Below are 15,210 nucleotides of genomic sequence, written 5' to 3' on the forward strand. Positions count from 1 at the left end.
AATATCAGTTTGTAATATTTAAAAATTTAAAAAACTTTTATGTCATATTTTAGTAGAGTTATAGCAAAAGGAAAAGTACTTAATGATAACACTGTTTTGAAGCTGTTACAAAGATAGATGCAGTAGGTGTTTCTTTGATTTGACTTTGTAAAGGAAATAATTTAGAATATACTAGGTGAGCTTGTCGTTTAAATGAGATCTGAGAAAAGTCTGTTCATTGTAATAGTGTAGTGCTCTTATAGAATGGCCATTTATGAATGAGTTTTATAGTTTATATGCAAGTGGGTATATGTAAATGAGGGACTGGCTTTACTTTCTCTTTTAAGTCGAACAGGGTCTAGAAAATGATATAGAAATGGAGGTTAGCAGAATTTCGTTCTGCGTCTGCTACCATGTATGATCTGTATGTCTTAATCTTCATGCCTGTTTCATTCTCACCCAAATAGATGACAATCCCTACCCTTTCTATCATAAATGACTATTTTGAGGTTTAGATAATATTACAGATGTAAAAGTATGTATTTTGAAAAAGTTTAAAATCTTACAAATAAGAGGTTTTAATTTTTATTAAACCTTTTTCTTCAGTTCTCTGTTTAAACAGCTGTACTGCTGGGATATAGAATTAACACCACTGAAATTCCTTTCTTTCATTTTCTATCCAGCCTTGACCTTTTCAGTTCACAATCAATCAGTCTTTCTTTTTTATTGGTTCCTTCATCCTCCTAGAAGTACTAACAGTATTAACTCCTACTGTTTAACAGGTTCAGGTAGAAAATAGCATTTGTGTTAAATGGCTGCATATAATAATTTAGGGATATATACTGTATACACCGAATAATTTATAGTACAAAACATTCTGCAAACAACTTAATTAATTGTGGCATTTATACTTGATAATTCATTTAAATAATTATAACTCTACTGAAAGTACACTGTCTTGATTTCAGTTTACTTAATGACTGTCATCTCATTACTACAACACTCTGCCAATTAGACTAGGCCCATTTGCCAGTGCTGTGGTGTTTAAATTTTAGTGGAGAAAGTAAGGTAACTTACTATTGAATGAGCACACCTAAGAGCCTTGGATCTAGCTTAATTTTTGAGGTTAAAAAAATGACAACAGATGCGATAAAGTAGCACTTGGGAATCTTAGGTTATAGAAGTACAGATCTCTGTCTTGAGGATAAGATGTCACTCAGCTGTGGCCTCATAATATCATGCTTGGGGATTTTAACATGCCTTATTTTAATTAATTTCATGCTTCGATGTTATTTTGTTTTAGGGTCATCTTTTAAGCATGCAGCTGAACTTGGTTTTTTCAATTTGAGAGTATCTTTTAACAGGTGAGTTAATCTATGTTCATTATGATTGCTGATATATTTAGACTTATTTCTACCACCTTGTTTATTCTTTCTATTTATAGTGCTTGCCAGTTCCTTTTGTGCCTTCTTTTGGATTGTTTTCTTTATTCTGTGTTTTCCTCAGCAAGTTTGAAAATTAGTTATTAAATATCTATCCTTTTGGTGTTTGTCTTCAGTATTTTTATTGAGGATATAATTTACATTCAGTAAAATTCATGTTCTTTTTCGTATATAGTTCTATGAGTTTTGACAAACATTAGTCACATCATTGCTGCCACCTGTTTCTATAGTGTTGTCTTTTCCATAATGCCATCTTGGACTTATACAGTGTTTGTCTGGCTTCTTTTACTTAGCTCGCTGCATTTAACATTTGTCTTAGTCTATTTGGGCTATTGTGACAAAATAGCATAAACTGGGTGGTTGATAAACAACAGAGATTTATTTCTTTGGAGACTGGGAAGTCCAAGGTCAAGGTGATGGCAGATTTAGTGGGTGTCTGATGAGAACATGCTTCTTTGGTTCTTAGATGACAGTCTTTTTACAGTAACCTCCCATGGCAGAAGGGGTAAGTAGCTGTGTGGAGACGTCTCTACTGTTTATTTATTTTTTTGTTATTGGGTTGTAAGTTTTTTTTTTTAATTAATATCTTTTCAAAATTCTGACTTTATTTTTATTTATTGATTTATTGATTTATTTTGGCCATGCTGCACGGCATGTGGGATCTTAGTTCCCCAACCAGGGATCGAACCCGTGCTCCCTGTAGTGGAAGCACAGAGTCTTAACCACTGGACTGCCAGGGAAGTCCCATGAGGGCTTCATTCTCATAATGTAAACACTTCACAAAGGCCCCACCTCCTAATGCCATCACATTGGGCATTAAGATTTCAACATATGAATTTTCTGAGTGATACCATCTGTAGCAATATTCATCCATGTTATTGCATCTATTAGTTTATTCCTTTTTATTACTGAATAGTATTCCATTGTAATGATGTACAACAATTTGTTAATCCATTCACCACTTGAAGGACATGTGGGTTGTTTCTAGTTTTTTGGTGATTATGAAAAAAGCTGCTATAAATGTTCACATAGAGATTTTTAATGAGTATACGTTTTCATTTCTCTTGAGTAAATACCTAGTAATGCTGGGTTGTATGGTGAGTTTAACTTTGTAAGAAAATGCTAAACTGTTTTTCTTCCTAAGAAACTGCTAAACTGTTTTTTAAAGTGGCTGTGTCATTTTGCTTTCCCACCAGCAATGTATGAGAATTCCAGTAGTTGGTATTGTCAGTTATTTTTTATTTTAGCTATGCTAATAGATGTGTAATATCACACTGTGATTTCAATTTTGCATTTCCTTAATGTCTTACTCGTTATCTGCATATCTTTTGGTGAAATGTCTATTCAAATCTTTTGTTCCTTTTAAAATTAGTTTGTCTTCCTATTGAATTTTAGAATTCTTTATATAGTCTGGATATAAGTCTTTTGTCAATTATGTATTTCTCCCAGTCTGTGGCTTGTCTTTGTGTGTGTTTGGCTTGTCTTTATACTCTTAACAGTGTCTTTCACAGAGCAGAATTTTAAAATTTTGGTGAAGCTCAGTTTATTAATTTCTTTCTTTTATGGATTATGCTTCTGGTGTTGTATCTAAGAACACTGTTAAGAAACCAAGATCACAAAGATTTTTCTCCTAACTTTTCTTCCCCTTTAAAAAAAATTGAGGTATAATTGACATATAACCTTTTAGTTTCAGGTATACAACATAATAATTTGATATTTGTATACGTTGCAAAATGATCACCACAGTAAATCCAGTTAACATCCATCACCACTTAGTTAGAAAAAAATTTTTTTTCTTGTGATGAGAACTTTTAAGATCTACTCTCTTAGCAACTTTTAGATATGCAATATAGTATTTTAACTACAGTGACCATGTACATTACATTTCCATGACTTACTGATTTTATAACTGGAAGTTTGTACCTTGTGACCCCGTGCACCCATTTTGCCCACCCCCACCCCTTACCTCTTGCGGCTACCAATCTGTTCTCTCTTATCTATGAGCTTGGTTTTTTTTTCTCCTAACTTTTCTTATAGATGTTTTACAGTTTTAGTTTTCACATTTAGGTTTGTGGTCCATTTAACTTTTATATATGATTTGAGGTATTGGTTGAGGTTCATAGTTTTGCATATGGATGTTCAGTTGTTTTAGCATCATTTGTTCAAAAGACTATCCTGTTTCCTTTGAAATGCCTTTGCAAAATCAATTGACTGTATATGAATGGATCTATTTTCTAGGCTGTCTTCTCTTCCCATTGACTGATATGTTAATCCTTTTGCCAATACTTCACTGTCTTGATTACTGTAGTTTATACTAAGTCTTGAACTCAGTGTGAGTCTCCAACTTTTTTTTTTCTAAAATTACCTTGGTTATTCTAGTTTCTTTGCCTTCCCATGTAAATCTTAGAATCAGCTTGCCATTCTTTAAAAAAAAAAAAAAATGCTGGGATTTTGAATGGAATTGCATTGAATCTATATATCTGTTTGGGGAGAATTGAAACTTGATCATAGAGTCTTCAACACAGCATATCTCTTCATTTGTCTAGGTTGTCTTTGATTTCTTTCAACAGTAGTTTGTAGTTTTCAGCATATACATCCTGCACATATTTTGTTAGATTTAAGTTTTGAGGGCTACTGTAAATTGTACTCTTTGTTCATTGCTTGTACAGTCAAGTCTCATTATTCCTGGTAGTTATGTTCTATATAAAGTCCCTGTGAACACTGAATTAGGGAATTCTGAACTGTTGTTCCTAGAGGAAAGACAAGGTTAGGTTCCTCTGAGCCTCTGGTCATGACATTTTCACCAACTGATTAGTACATAACCTTGTTTTATTTGTGTTTCTGTTTAAAGACACTTTATTCACTATATGTTGTTGATTCATTAACTGAACTTACGACCAGTGGCACTATAACTAATGCCTGAATGAAGCTTAATCTAACACACAGATTTTACATATGACACATCTCACACAGTTTTCTTATGCTTTGGAACACTAGACAGCACTTCAGAAGTATGCTACGGGGCTGTTTTAAATAGTGAAATCATCAACAAAAAGCACAAAAGTGTGAAAATGTGGCACTAAATAGAGTACAAAAAAGACACTTGCATCTTGCTAACTCATTTATCAGGTGATATAGCTTCTTTGTACATTCTTTGGCATTTTTTCATAAACATTCATGTCATCTGCAAATAGAGGTAATTTTATTTTTTCCCTTTTTTCCTCCTCTACTTCCCTCTTGATTTTTCTCTCTTTCTAAAAAATTATGGTAAAAAACATATAACATAAATTTACCCTCTTAACAGTTTTGAAGTGTACATTATGTATCTTCCTGATGTGGGATAGGGATGCCACAGTCTTAAATGTCTTAAAGAATCGTCTAATCAATCTTGTTTTTAGAGTACCCTTTACTTCCAGGCATACTTAGTATTGCCTTTTGTGGGTTCTGGGTTTTTATATCAGCCATTCTTAATGCCACCTTAGAATTCAACTTTCTAGTGTCTGCTAAATCATGTACTAATCTGTTTGCTTTCCAGTTTCCAAAATTTGTTGCCATTGTTTCTTCTCCCATTTTCTTTGTTCTTAGAATTTTATGACTTTTAAAAAATCTATTATCTGAGTTTTGTGGGGATTATAAGAATGTTTTTTCAATCTTTCATTTTTACCCTTAAACACATAAGTTTTATATTTTTCTTATAAAATAGTAAACATAATCAGAATCTCTATTATCCTCCTTGACAAAACATAATACCTTAACTTCCCTCTGAATTCTTTTTGTATTTTCTACATTTTTGTTACCTCAAATTTTAGATCCAGCTTGTTGAATCTTAAGATTTAAAAAAAAAAAGATTTTTTTTCTTTGTCCTTGATGTTTTACAGTTTACCATGCTATGTTTACAGGTGGATTTTTACACTTGTTGCTTAGCAGTATTGAGCTTTTACACCCTACAGAATCATATCTTTCTTGAATTTTAGAAAAATTTCAACCATTATTCTTTATTTTTTTATTATGAAAAAATTTCACTTTTATTTATATATTTTTTTCTAGTTTTATTGAGAAATAATTGGCATACATCACCATATAAGTTTAAGGTGTATAGCATTTACATATACTGTGAAAGATTACCACAACAGATTAAGCTAACATCCATCATCTCATACAGATAAAAAGGTAATTGGGCTTCCCCAGTGGTGCAGTGGTTAAGAATCCACCTGCCAATGCAGGGGATGCGGGTTCGAGCCCTGGTCCGGGAAGATCCCACATGCCACGGAGCAACTGAACCCGTGTGCCACAACTACTGAGCCTGTGCTCTAGAGCTCGTGAGCCACAACTTCTGAGCCCACGTGCCACAACTACTGAAGCCCACGCACCCAGAGCCTGTGCTCCGAAACAAGAGAAGCCACTGCGATGAGAAGCCCGTGCACTGCAAGGAAGAGCAGCCACCGCTCACTGCAACTAGAGAAGGCCTGCGGGCAGCAACAAAGACCCAACACAGCCAAAAAAAAAAGAAAAAGAAAAAGAAAAAATAAATTCTCCTTGTGATGAGAACTCTTAGGATCTAATCTCTTAACAACTTTCGTATATATCGAACAGCAGTGTTAACTACAGTCATCATGTTGTGCATTACATCCCCATTACTTGTTTATCTTATAATTGGAAATTTGTTCCTTTTGACCACCTTTAACCATTATCTTAAAAAAAACAAAACTGTTTCCTTCACCTCTTCTATTTTCTTCTGAAACTGATTACTTCAGTGTAGAAGCCTGTTTTCCCTACTTAGCCTTTTTTTCCCTTCTTTACTTAATTTCTTAAATTTTCATACTCTGTTCTATGTAATTTCCAAAGTGTAAGTTTTTTCTTCATTTGTTTTTAGCCTTTTGTTTATCCCATCTACTGAGTTTTAAATTTCTGAGGCTGTTTCCCATTTCCAAGATGTCCAATTGATACTTTTCATAAATGCCTGTTACTGTTTAATTATCTTCTATTCTTCTTTAAGGATTAGTCCTACTTTTAAAGTGTATTTAGTATGCTCAAAGACATTTTAAAAATATTTAAGATTATTTTAAAAATATTTAAGATTCTTCATTTAAAAACAGATTTCTCTAGGTATAAATTCTCCTGTTAGTTGTGTCTGCTGATGTGGCTTATGGTGGTGATTTTCCTTAAATATGTTATAATTTTGGTTTGAGAGCTCATGTTGGATAGAGGTTTTTCCCATGTGTGTTTTTCCCTTTTGTGTTTTTTTGGAGTTGCTTCAACCTGACCCTCTGGCTGGCATAGCTCTAGATCAGCTGTGTCATTAGAGACTTGGGTTTTTATGTGAATAGCCTAGTTCTGGACCATGCTATATGTACTATACAAGTTATGTAGGCCTCATTTCCATTCTTAGGTTATCTCTGTTTCCTCCATAGGCCATAGGTAGGTATTGAGTGGAAGATTTTTTTGGCCCAGTTCTAGCAAGTAGTCTGTTCTGGTCTTCTGACCTATAATTGGCACACTGGACCCTTAAACTTAAAGCCTTGGAGCTTTAGCCTGAAGTCTCCTTTTCCTGGTGGCTTTAAATCAGCACTAAAACTTTAGGTTTCTCCTCTGTTCCTAGCCCACAAGACTTTTTTAAAAATTACTTATTTTTTATTTTTGGCTGCGTTGGTTCTTTGTTGTTGTGTGCGGGCTTTTCTCTAGTTGCGGCGAGCGGGGGCTGCTCTTTGCTGAGGTACACGGGCTTGTCATTGCGGTGGCTTCTCTTGTTGTGGAGCATGGGCTCTAGGCACGTGGGCTTCAGTAGTTGTGGCACACGGGCTCAGTAGTTGTGGCTCGCAGGCTCTAGAGCACAGGCTCAGCAGTCATGGCCCACGGGCTTAGTTGCTCCATGGCATGTGGGATCTTCCTGGACCAGGGCTCAAACCTGTGTCCCCTGCATTGGCAGGCAGAGTCTTAACCACTGTGCCACCAGGGAAGCCCTGGCCCACAAGATTTTGCTCTTTGTTATTGAGTGTAGCTATGTATTTAAAGTTTTATCTAGTTTCTTGTATATCCTTCTAGAGGTCCTTTATGTATAAAGTAAATAAGAATGTGCTTATTTTCCTTTCTTTTGTACACAAAAGTTAGCACACTGTGTTTTGCTTTTTTTAGCCAGAAGGTAGAAAATATTTCCATTTGATAAATCAGAGGACTCATGTAGAGATTGTTGGTTTCTTTGTTAAAGAGACATGCCGATTTGACTCTGCATGGTTTATTTTTATCACTCTGGGCAGGGACCTATCCTACCTTTGAATTTTTACATTGTTTTTCACATGTAATTTAAAAATTATATATCTGTACGCTCAATTATTTTCTTCAGTGTAAAGATTTATCAGTTTGGTAGTTATGACCTTAATTCCTCCTTTAAAATGTTATTCTTGTATTCCTCACAATAACTAACTCTTCCTTTAAATTTTAACCATTTGTTAAATTAATAATGTGACCACTTGTTTAGGGTCACAGAGTTTGTAAGTGAAAGATAATTTGGCATCACACTTGCACTCTGAACCGCTAGATTATATACTGGCTCTCATTTGTTTTTTTATTTCTTTTTTTTTTTACACGATAAGGGGGTTTTACTTTTATTTATTTTATTTTTTATTTTTTTGTGGTATGTGGGCCTCTCACTGCTGTGGCCTCACCCGTTGTGGAGCACAGGCTCTGGACGCGCAGGCCCAGCGGCCATGGCCCACGGGCCCAGCTGCTCCGCGGCATGTGGGATCTTCCTAGACCGGGGCATGAACCTGTGTTTCCCTGCATCGGCAGACGGACTCTCAACCACTGCGCCACCAGGGGAGCCCCGGGTTTTACTTTTAAATGATTATCAGTACACCAAATAACAACATGTAACAAATTCTTGTCCTCTAGTAATTTTTATTAAAAGATATTAAAAGCAGCCCAAACAATTATACTAGTATTCATTGTTCTAACCTTTAGCCAGAAAAGACTGTTTTAAGGCTGGATGCTGCTTAGTACAGGTTACAAATAACTATTTACTATTTTTTGATAGATAAATCCCCTGACCTTCACAAAGCTTTAGGGGGAAAAAAATTAATCCCTTTCTTCTTAAAAAATTAAAAACAAACAAACAAAACTGCATCTACAAAAGAAGTCGTCAGTATTGATATATATGTTGCTTTAGCTAAAAGGTATGGGAAACCAGACAATATATGCCTATTAAATTTTCTAAGAAATGCAATGTTAAAAAAATGAAATCTTTGGATAAGCTTTAAGTTTTTACAAGGGAGCTAGATTTGCTATTTTCCAAAAAGTGAGAGGACCTACTATATAATATACAGAGATAATTTAATGCCTTTTCACAAGAATGTAACTTGAGCTTTGTTAGAATTTCATTTTCCATGAAGGCATCTAAAATGCCAGTCCGTGGAACAGAGCTTCTTCGCCTATGCATTTATGCAGTAGTTTTCATGGATCTCTGGCTAGATGTAGCAGACAAAGGCCAAGAGGTTATCTAACACTTTCATCCCTGTTTTGCCAGAGGTAGATCTGGAGAATGGTCATCACCTGGGTCTCTTTTTCCACCCCAGTGCTGCCCCTCCCATGGAATCCCAGAGCTCCAGCTTCTCTGGCTTTGAACCTTTCTCCCTCTGCAGTTGGTACTGTTCAATTTCAGTTTCAGCTGCTTTGGTCTGCTTCAGCCTCAGGTTGCTTGCGGGCCTCGGACGCCTTTTGGGTGGCCTGCTTCTGGCCTGCAACCATTGCTGGGGCCTAAGTGAGCAGCCTAAATGATTGGATTGCTACCTCGGGTCAGCTGATTTGTGCCTGTGCTGGTGCTCTGCCCGCCATCTTCTCCTATCCTTTAATTTTCACAGTAGCCCTATGAAGTAAGTATAAAGGGAAGGAAACAAGCTAAGGTAGAGTGTCTGAGTTTCTCGTGGTAACTTGCTTTTGTTTATTTCATTCCAAACCTCATGTTTTTATTCTGTACTACCTCTACTCTACCCTGATTGATAATAGGAACCTTCAAACCATACCATCAAACTTTGCACTTATGAAAATAGGCCAGTGATTCTTTCTGCAGCTTCCTCTTATAACGCTTACTGCTTCTTGTCTTAGCTCTCAGGGCCATTTCTGAGCAATAGAGGTTACAAGTACTCCACTGAACAACCAGTTCCAAATCCCGTCCTCAAATCCTGTGCTTCTGTTCCAAATGGTAAGTTTTCTTACGGGCATGTTAAAACTTTTATAAATTTGAACTCTTAGATATCTTCATCTGTAGAAGGAAAAAATATACTTTTGTGAAAAAAGGTTAGTCTTTAGTGTTTGGCTACTTTTTTATCATACTGAGAAAATCAGAAGTATATTTACCTGATAGGACTGTTGAGAATTATTTAGCCAAACAAATAAGATGCTTTACATCAGCTCAGAATCTATTGTTACTTGTTATAATTTTATGGAATACAATGGTATAAGTTTTAATAGAGTATGAATTATAGATATAGAAAGGACCTTAGTAAATATTGTTTCCTAGCTAAATTTTAAATGATTAGAATCTGATTATTATATTAACATAACTACTAATTACTACAGGTATTTCGTAGGTCTGACATTATGCTTTACAAATGTTACCCATGTAATCCTCACAACAACTGTGTTAGATAGGAGGTGGTACTGACATTTTACAGATGAAAAAATTAGGTTAGAGAAGTTAAGAAATTTATACTAGATCACAGAACTTATAGTTTGAAGAGCTAGCCTTCAAACCTAGGTATATCTTGTCTCAAACCTTTTGCTTTTCTTATTTTACCATCTGATTACTTGTGGCATTTGAAGTTTTGCCATGTAGAAAGTCAAAGAATTATAAAGGTGCTGAAGAGAGAAAAATCTAAAAGTTTGATTGCTCCTGTTTGTGCATTGTAGAGAATTATAGAAACTATATTTAGATGTACTGAATTACCATAATTTTTTTTGTTTGTTTTCAGGTAATAGATGCCTAATATTTCTTTTATATAAAAGAAATGAGTATAGCTAGTATTACATTAAGAGTTGAAACCTGGCTTTTAGCTACATGGCATGTTAAAGTGCCTTTAATGTGGCTGGAAGCTTGTATTAACTGGATCCAAGAAGAAAATGATAATGTTAATTTGAGTCAGGCACAAATGAATAAACAAGTGTTTGAGCAATGGCTCCTTACTGATCTGAGAGATTTGGAGCATCGTCTTTTACCTGATGGCATTTTAGAAGTTCCAAAAGGAGAACTGAATGGATATTTTGCTCTGCAGATTAATTCATTGGTTGATGTAAGTCAACCTGCGTATGCCCAGATACAAAAGCTGAGAGGAAAGAATACAACCAATGACCTAATTACAGCTGAAACACAAGTAACCCCAAAACCTTGGGAAGCAAAGCCTTCACGAATGTTGATGCTACAGCTTACTGATGGAATTGTACAAATACAGGGGATGGAATATCAGTCTATTCCAGCTCTTCATAGTGATCTTCCTCCAGGTACAAAAATTTTGATTTATGGAAACATTTCTTTCCGTCTTGGTGTTCTCTTATTGAAACCAGAAAATGTGAAGGTGTTGGGAGGAGAAGTAGATGCTCTTTTAGAGGAATATGCCCAAGAAAAAGTTCTTGCAAGATTAATTGGGGAACCTGATCCTATAGTTCCAGTCATACCAAATAATTCTAACCAAAGCATCCCCAGAATTACAGATGTTCTACATCCTGCGTTAGGACCTTCTGATGAAGAACTCTTGGCAAGTCTTGATGAAAACGATGAGCTTGCAGCAAATAATAACACCTCTTTGGAAAGAAGTTGTTTCAGCACAGGTAGTTCTTCAAATACTGTTCCCATCAGACAGTCAGATTTTGAACCAGGACTTGTTATTTCTCCAAGATCAAAGGAGAAACCACAAAACCAGTCTATGCTTTTTACTGATGAGGAATTAGATGACTTTTCATTGGAGGAGGCCTTGCTTTTAGAAGAAGCTGTCCAGAAAGAACAAACAGAGACCAAAGAATTACAGCCACTGACTTTGAACAGAACTGCAGATGAAAGTATAGAGAGATTTTCACATAGATCTAATACTCTGAATAATTTTTCTTTGATTTGCAAAAATGGAAATAATAATTGGAATGAAAAAAATTTATCTGAGCAAATAACTAATGAAGAGAAATCTTTTAGTTGTCCATCTGCTAGAGACCAAAACAGTAGTATTGTTTCAGTTAATCATAATGTACCCCTACCCCATAATTTTACAAATAAAGATAACAACTCAGAGACATACAATAAAATAAAACAAACCAGCAGTTCAGATGGACATTCCTTAAATAATAAAATATTAAACGGAGAGCTGGTCAATTATGTACCAAAAAGTTGTTCACACATTTCTAATAAAAATGAGCACCACTTACAGACTTGTTCTTCAAGATTATCAGAGAATAGCACTAATCTTTCTATCACCATGGATTTATATTCTCCACCTTTTATCTATTTGTCTGTTCTAATGGCCAGCAAACCAAAGGAAGTTACAACAGTGAAAGTCAAAGCATTTATTGTAACCTTAACTGGAAATCTCTCAAGTTCTGGTGGCATTTGGAGCATAACAGCAAAAATTTCTGATGGTACTGCATATCTAGATGTAGACTTTGTAGATGAAATACTTACTAGTCTGATAGGGTTTTCAGTACTAGAAATGAAACAGTTAAAAAAGGATCCTTGTAAATACCAAAAGTTCCTGGAAGGTTTGCAGAAATGTCAGAGAGATCTAATAGATTTGTGCTGTCTAATGACTATTTCATTGAATCCCTCCTTGTCTAAGGGAACGGTACTGGCATTACAAGATGTTAATGTGGAACACCTTGAGAACCTAAAGAGGCGAGTAAAGAAATAATTTACTAGCAAACAATTTAAAAAAACAAGGAAATATTTAGAATTAAATTTGTCCTTTTACTTTTCACAACTTTCTTTTTGTAAAAGGGGAAAAGGAAGTTTCATAACTGATTTCAGTCTAATTTTAAAATGTTTAATTATGTTTGTGTATATAAGTTTTTTAAATAAATTTTTTATAGTAACTGCTGAAGCAATTTGATGACCCACTGTTGTTGAGAAATTTTGTTTTCCACTTGTTATTTCACATAAGGTGACTGCTAAAGTACTGTATTGGTGTTTACTGATGAATCATACTGTTGAAAGTTAACAATTACAAATAGGTAGTTGAGTACTTCTAATATGTAGAGTACCCCAAAATATTTGTTTATATTATTAGGAAAAAATGTAAATCCAGTGGATTAGAATGTCAGACTCAGATACAAATTGTTTTGCTGGGTTTTGTTTTGCTGATTGGAAATATTTGGTATATTTAAAACAAATATTATCTTAACTAGATACCATTTCAGAGATTATATTGAATAGTTAAAAACCTTATTTTCAACGATAATCTATTATTAAGAAGATCCAGTAAGTATTTCATTTTTTTTTCTGGATTAAAATAAGGTATTTACACATGTCTTTAGTTATTTCCTTTCTTTTTTTTTTTTTAAATTTATTTTATTTTATTTATTTTTGGCTGCGTTGGGTCTTTGTTGCTGCACGCGGGCTTTCTCTAGTTGCGGTGAGCGGGGGCTACTCTTCGTCGTGGTGCACAGCTTCTCATTGCGGTGGCTTCTCGTTGCGGAGCATGGGCTCTAGGTGCGCGGGCTTCAGTAGTTGTGGCACATGGGCTCAGTAGTTGTGGCTCGTGGGCTCCAGAGCACAGGCTCAGTAGTTGTGGGCTTAGTTGCTCCGCGGCATGTGGGATCTTCCTGGCCCAGGGCTTGAACCCGTGTGCCCTGCATTGGCAGGCGGATTCTTAACCACTGCACCACCAGGGAAGTCCCAGTTATCTCCTTTCTGAATTAGGTGTACATGTAAGTTCTTCCTTTAGTTTTGTTGGAAGTGCTGATTTCTTTTTTAGGGAGATTGTTCCCCCCGGCCTCCCACCCCCACAAAAAAAACCCAGAAGGGAGACTGTTTCCCACTTTCCCACTTTGCTGTTAAAAAGTCACATTTGAAAGGTAAAATTATTTTTATTATTCTTCTGTTTTTAAAAAAATCTAAATTAAAGTGTCTTGAATTTTAAAACATTAAACAAATACTTAAATAATAAAATGAAGACACTGTGTTTTTAGTTAAAATAATGTAATAGGAAAATATCTGGAAGTAAGATAAATACATATATAAAAATATATGGATATAGTAGAAAAATATTCTAAAATCTTTTGTCATTGTTGCTTGAAGGATGATAATCAGAGTTCAAGGCACAATCCAGATTTTGCTGCTATATCATCTGATAATAACCACTTCTATATACTTGCATAGCTCTTTTACTACAAGAGATCTAAATGGATGTTATCTTTCATTATCTTTCTTGTAAATGTTCTCCTGTACTCTATCTCTTTGAGTAGTGCTGGAAAGCTGGGATTAAACCTTATTTTCTCTTCATATTCTGTCACTAAAGACTGGGTATAGTATTTTACCATATCAGTCCATCCTTCTAATTGGTGCTTTAATTCTGGCTCTAGTTTTCTCTGGCCTTAAGTATTCCAGTAGTTTTACTAATTGGCCTGTGCCTTATTTTGCCCTTAAGCCTTTTCCCGTAATTCTTCCTGAATGATCTTTCTTGAATAATAAATTTCTTGTTTTCTTTTTGTTACCCTTAAATAACAACCTCCTCCTATCCGCTTACCTACAGGGTGAAGTCCAAACTCTTCATGTATAGTATGTAAGGCCTTTTGCAATCTGACTCTTGCCTTCCTTTTCAGCCTCATCTTGCCTCCTTATTCTTTTTTTTTTTTAATAAATTTTTATTTATTTATTTTTGGCTGCGTTGGGTCTTCGTTGCTGCGCACAGGCTTTCTCTAGTTGCGGCGAGTGGGGACTACTCTTTGTTGTGGTGCGTGGGCTTCTCATTGCAGTGGCTTCTCCTGCTGTGGAGCACAGGCTCTAGGTGCGTGGGCTTCAGTTGTGGCACATGGACTTAGTTGCTCTGCGGCATGTGGGATCTTCCCTAACCAGGGCTTGAACCCGTGTCCCATGCTTTGGCAGGTGGATTCTTTACCACTGCGCCACCAGGGAAGTCCCATTATCTCCTTATTCACCTACCTGGTCTGCCACTAAATTTTAGTCATAGTTGTTCTCCAGATGTGGGGAATATGCCTCATGCATGGCTCATAGTAATACCGCTACCTCCCATATTTATTTGTATTTCCACTGAGCTTAAGCTTTAGATGCCCACTGAAGTGTTTCATGAATTCCCCTGCCCACTTCCATGCCCTCTATACATTGTACAGACTAATATTATATATATTATTGTACTTATTTGCTTCCTTTATTTTACTGCTATATTTCGGGCAGAATAATTCTTTGTTGTAGAGAGCTGTCATGGGCTGGCCTTTACCCATGTGATGGCAGTAGAATCCTTCCATTTGTGACAACCAGAAAATATTCCCTGGGAGACAAAACTGCCCTTGGTTGAGAACCATTGCTTTAATGGAATATAAGCGGCTTGGGGGTATGGCTAAGTGATTTACCTTTGTAACTCCAGTAAGTATTTATTGTTATTACAAATGAATCAACATATCTGATCATTTGCGTTCCCTTGCTTAATATCTTTTAGTGATTTCTCATCATCTGTTCAATAACATGGTACTTAAAGCCCTGAAACCTCTGCATACATGGCACCTCAAATATCTTCTTCAATGAAAGAGTAAATTAGAAAAATCTGCCCAATAGCAAAGGGAGACTATAAGAAAACTTGGTTGA

At 35.6% G+C, this 15,210-nt stretch overlaps 1 protein-coding gene across 3 annotated transcripts in view; it reads left to right on the forward strand.

Annotated features, from left to right (window-relative positions):
- The window catches only part of RMI1 (RecQ mediated genome instability 1), a 288,866-nt gene that overhangs the window by 3,960 nt on the left and 269,696 nt on the right, over positions 1–15,210 (forward strand). For 2 of the 3 annotated variants that reach the window (XR_009519915.1, XR_009519916.1), the window contains exon 2: positions 1,283–1,343. Coding sequence is in view for 1 of the 3 variants with exons in the window: in XM_060014960.1 (XP_059870943.1) it covers positions 10,421–12,301 (1,881 nt within the window). In the remaining 2 variants the exon portion in view is untranslated. Of the gene's footprint in view, positions 1–1,282; positions 1,344–9,518; positions 9,616–10,384; positions 14,345–15,210 lie in introns of those variants that run through there. The other variant, XM_060014960.1, reaches the window with a different exon arrangement.

This window comes from Delphinus delphis, chromosome 6 (genome assembly GCF_949987515.2).
Source record: "Delphinus delphis chromosome 6, mDelDel1.2, whole genome shotgun sequence".
Taxonomy (NCBI): domain Eukaryota; kingdom Metazoa; phylum Chordata; class Mammalia; order Artiodactyla; family Delphinidae; genus Delphinus; species Delphinus delphis.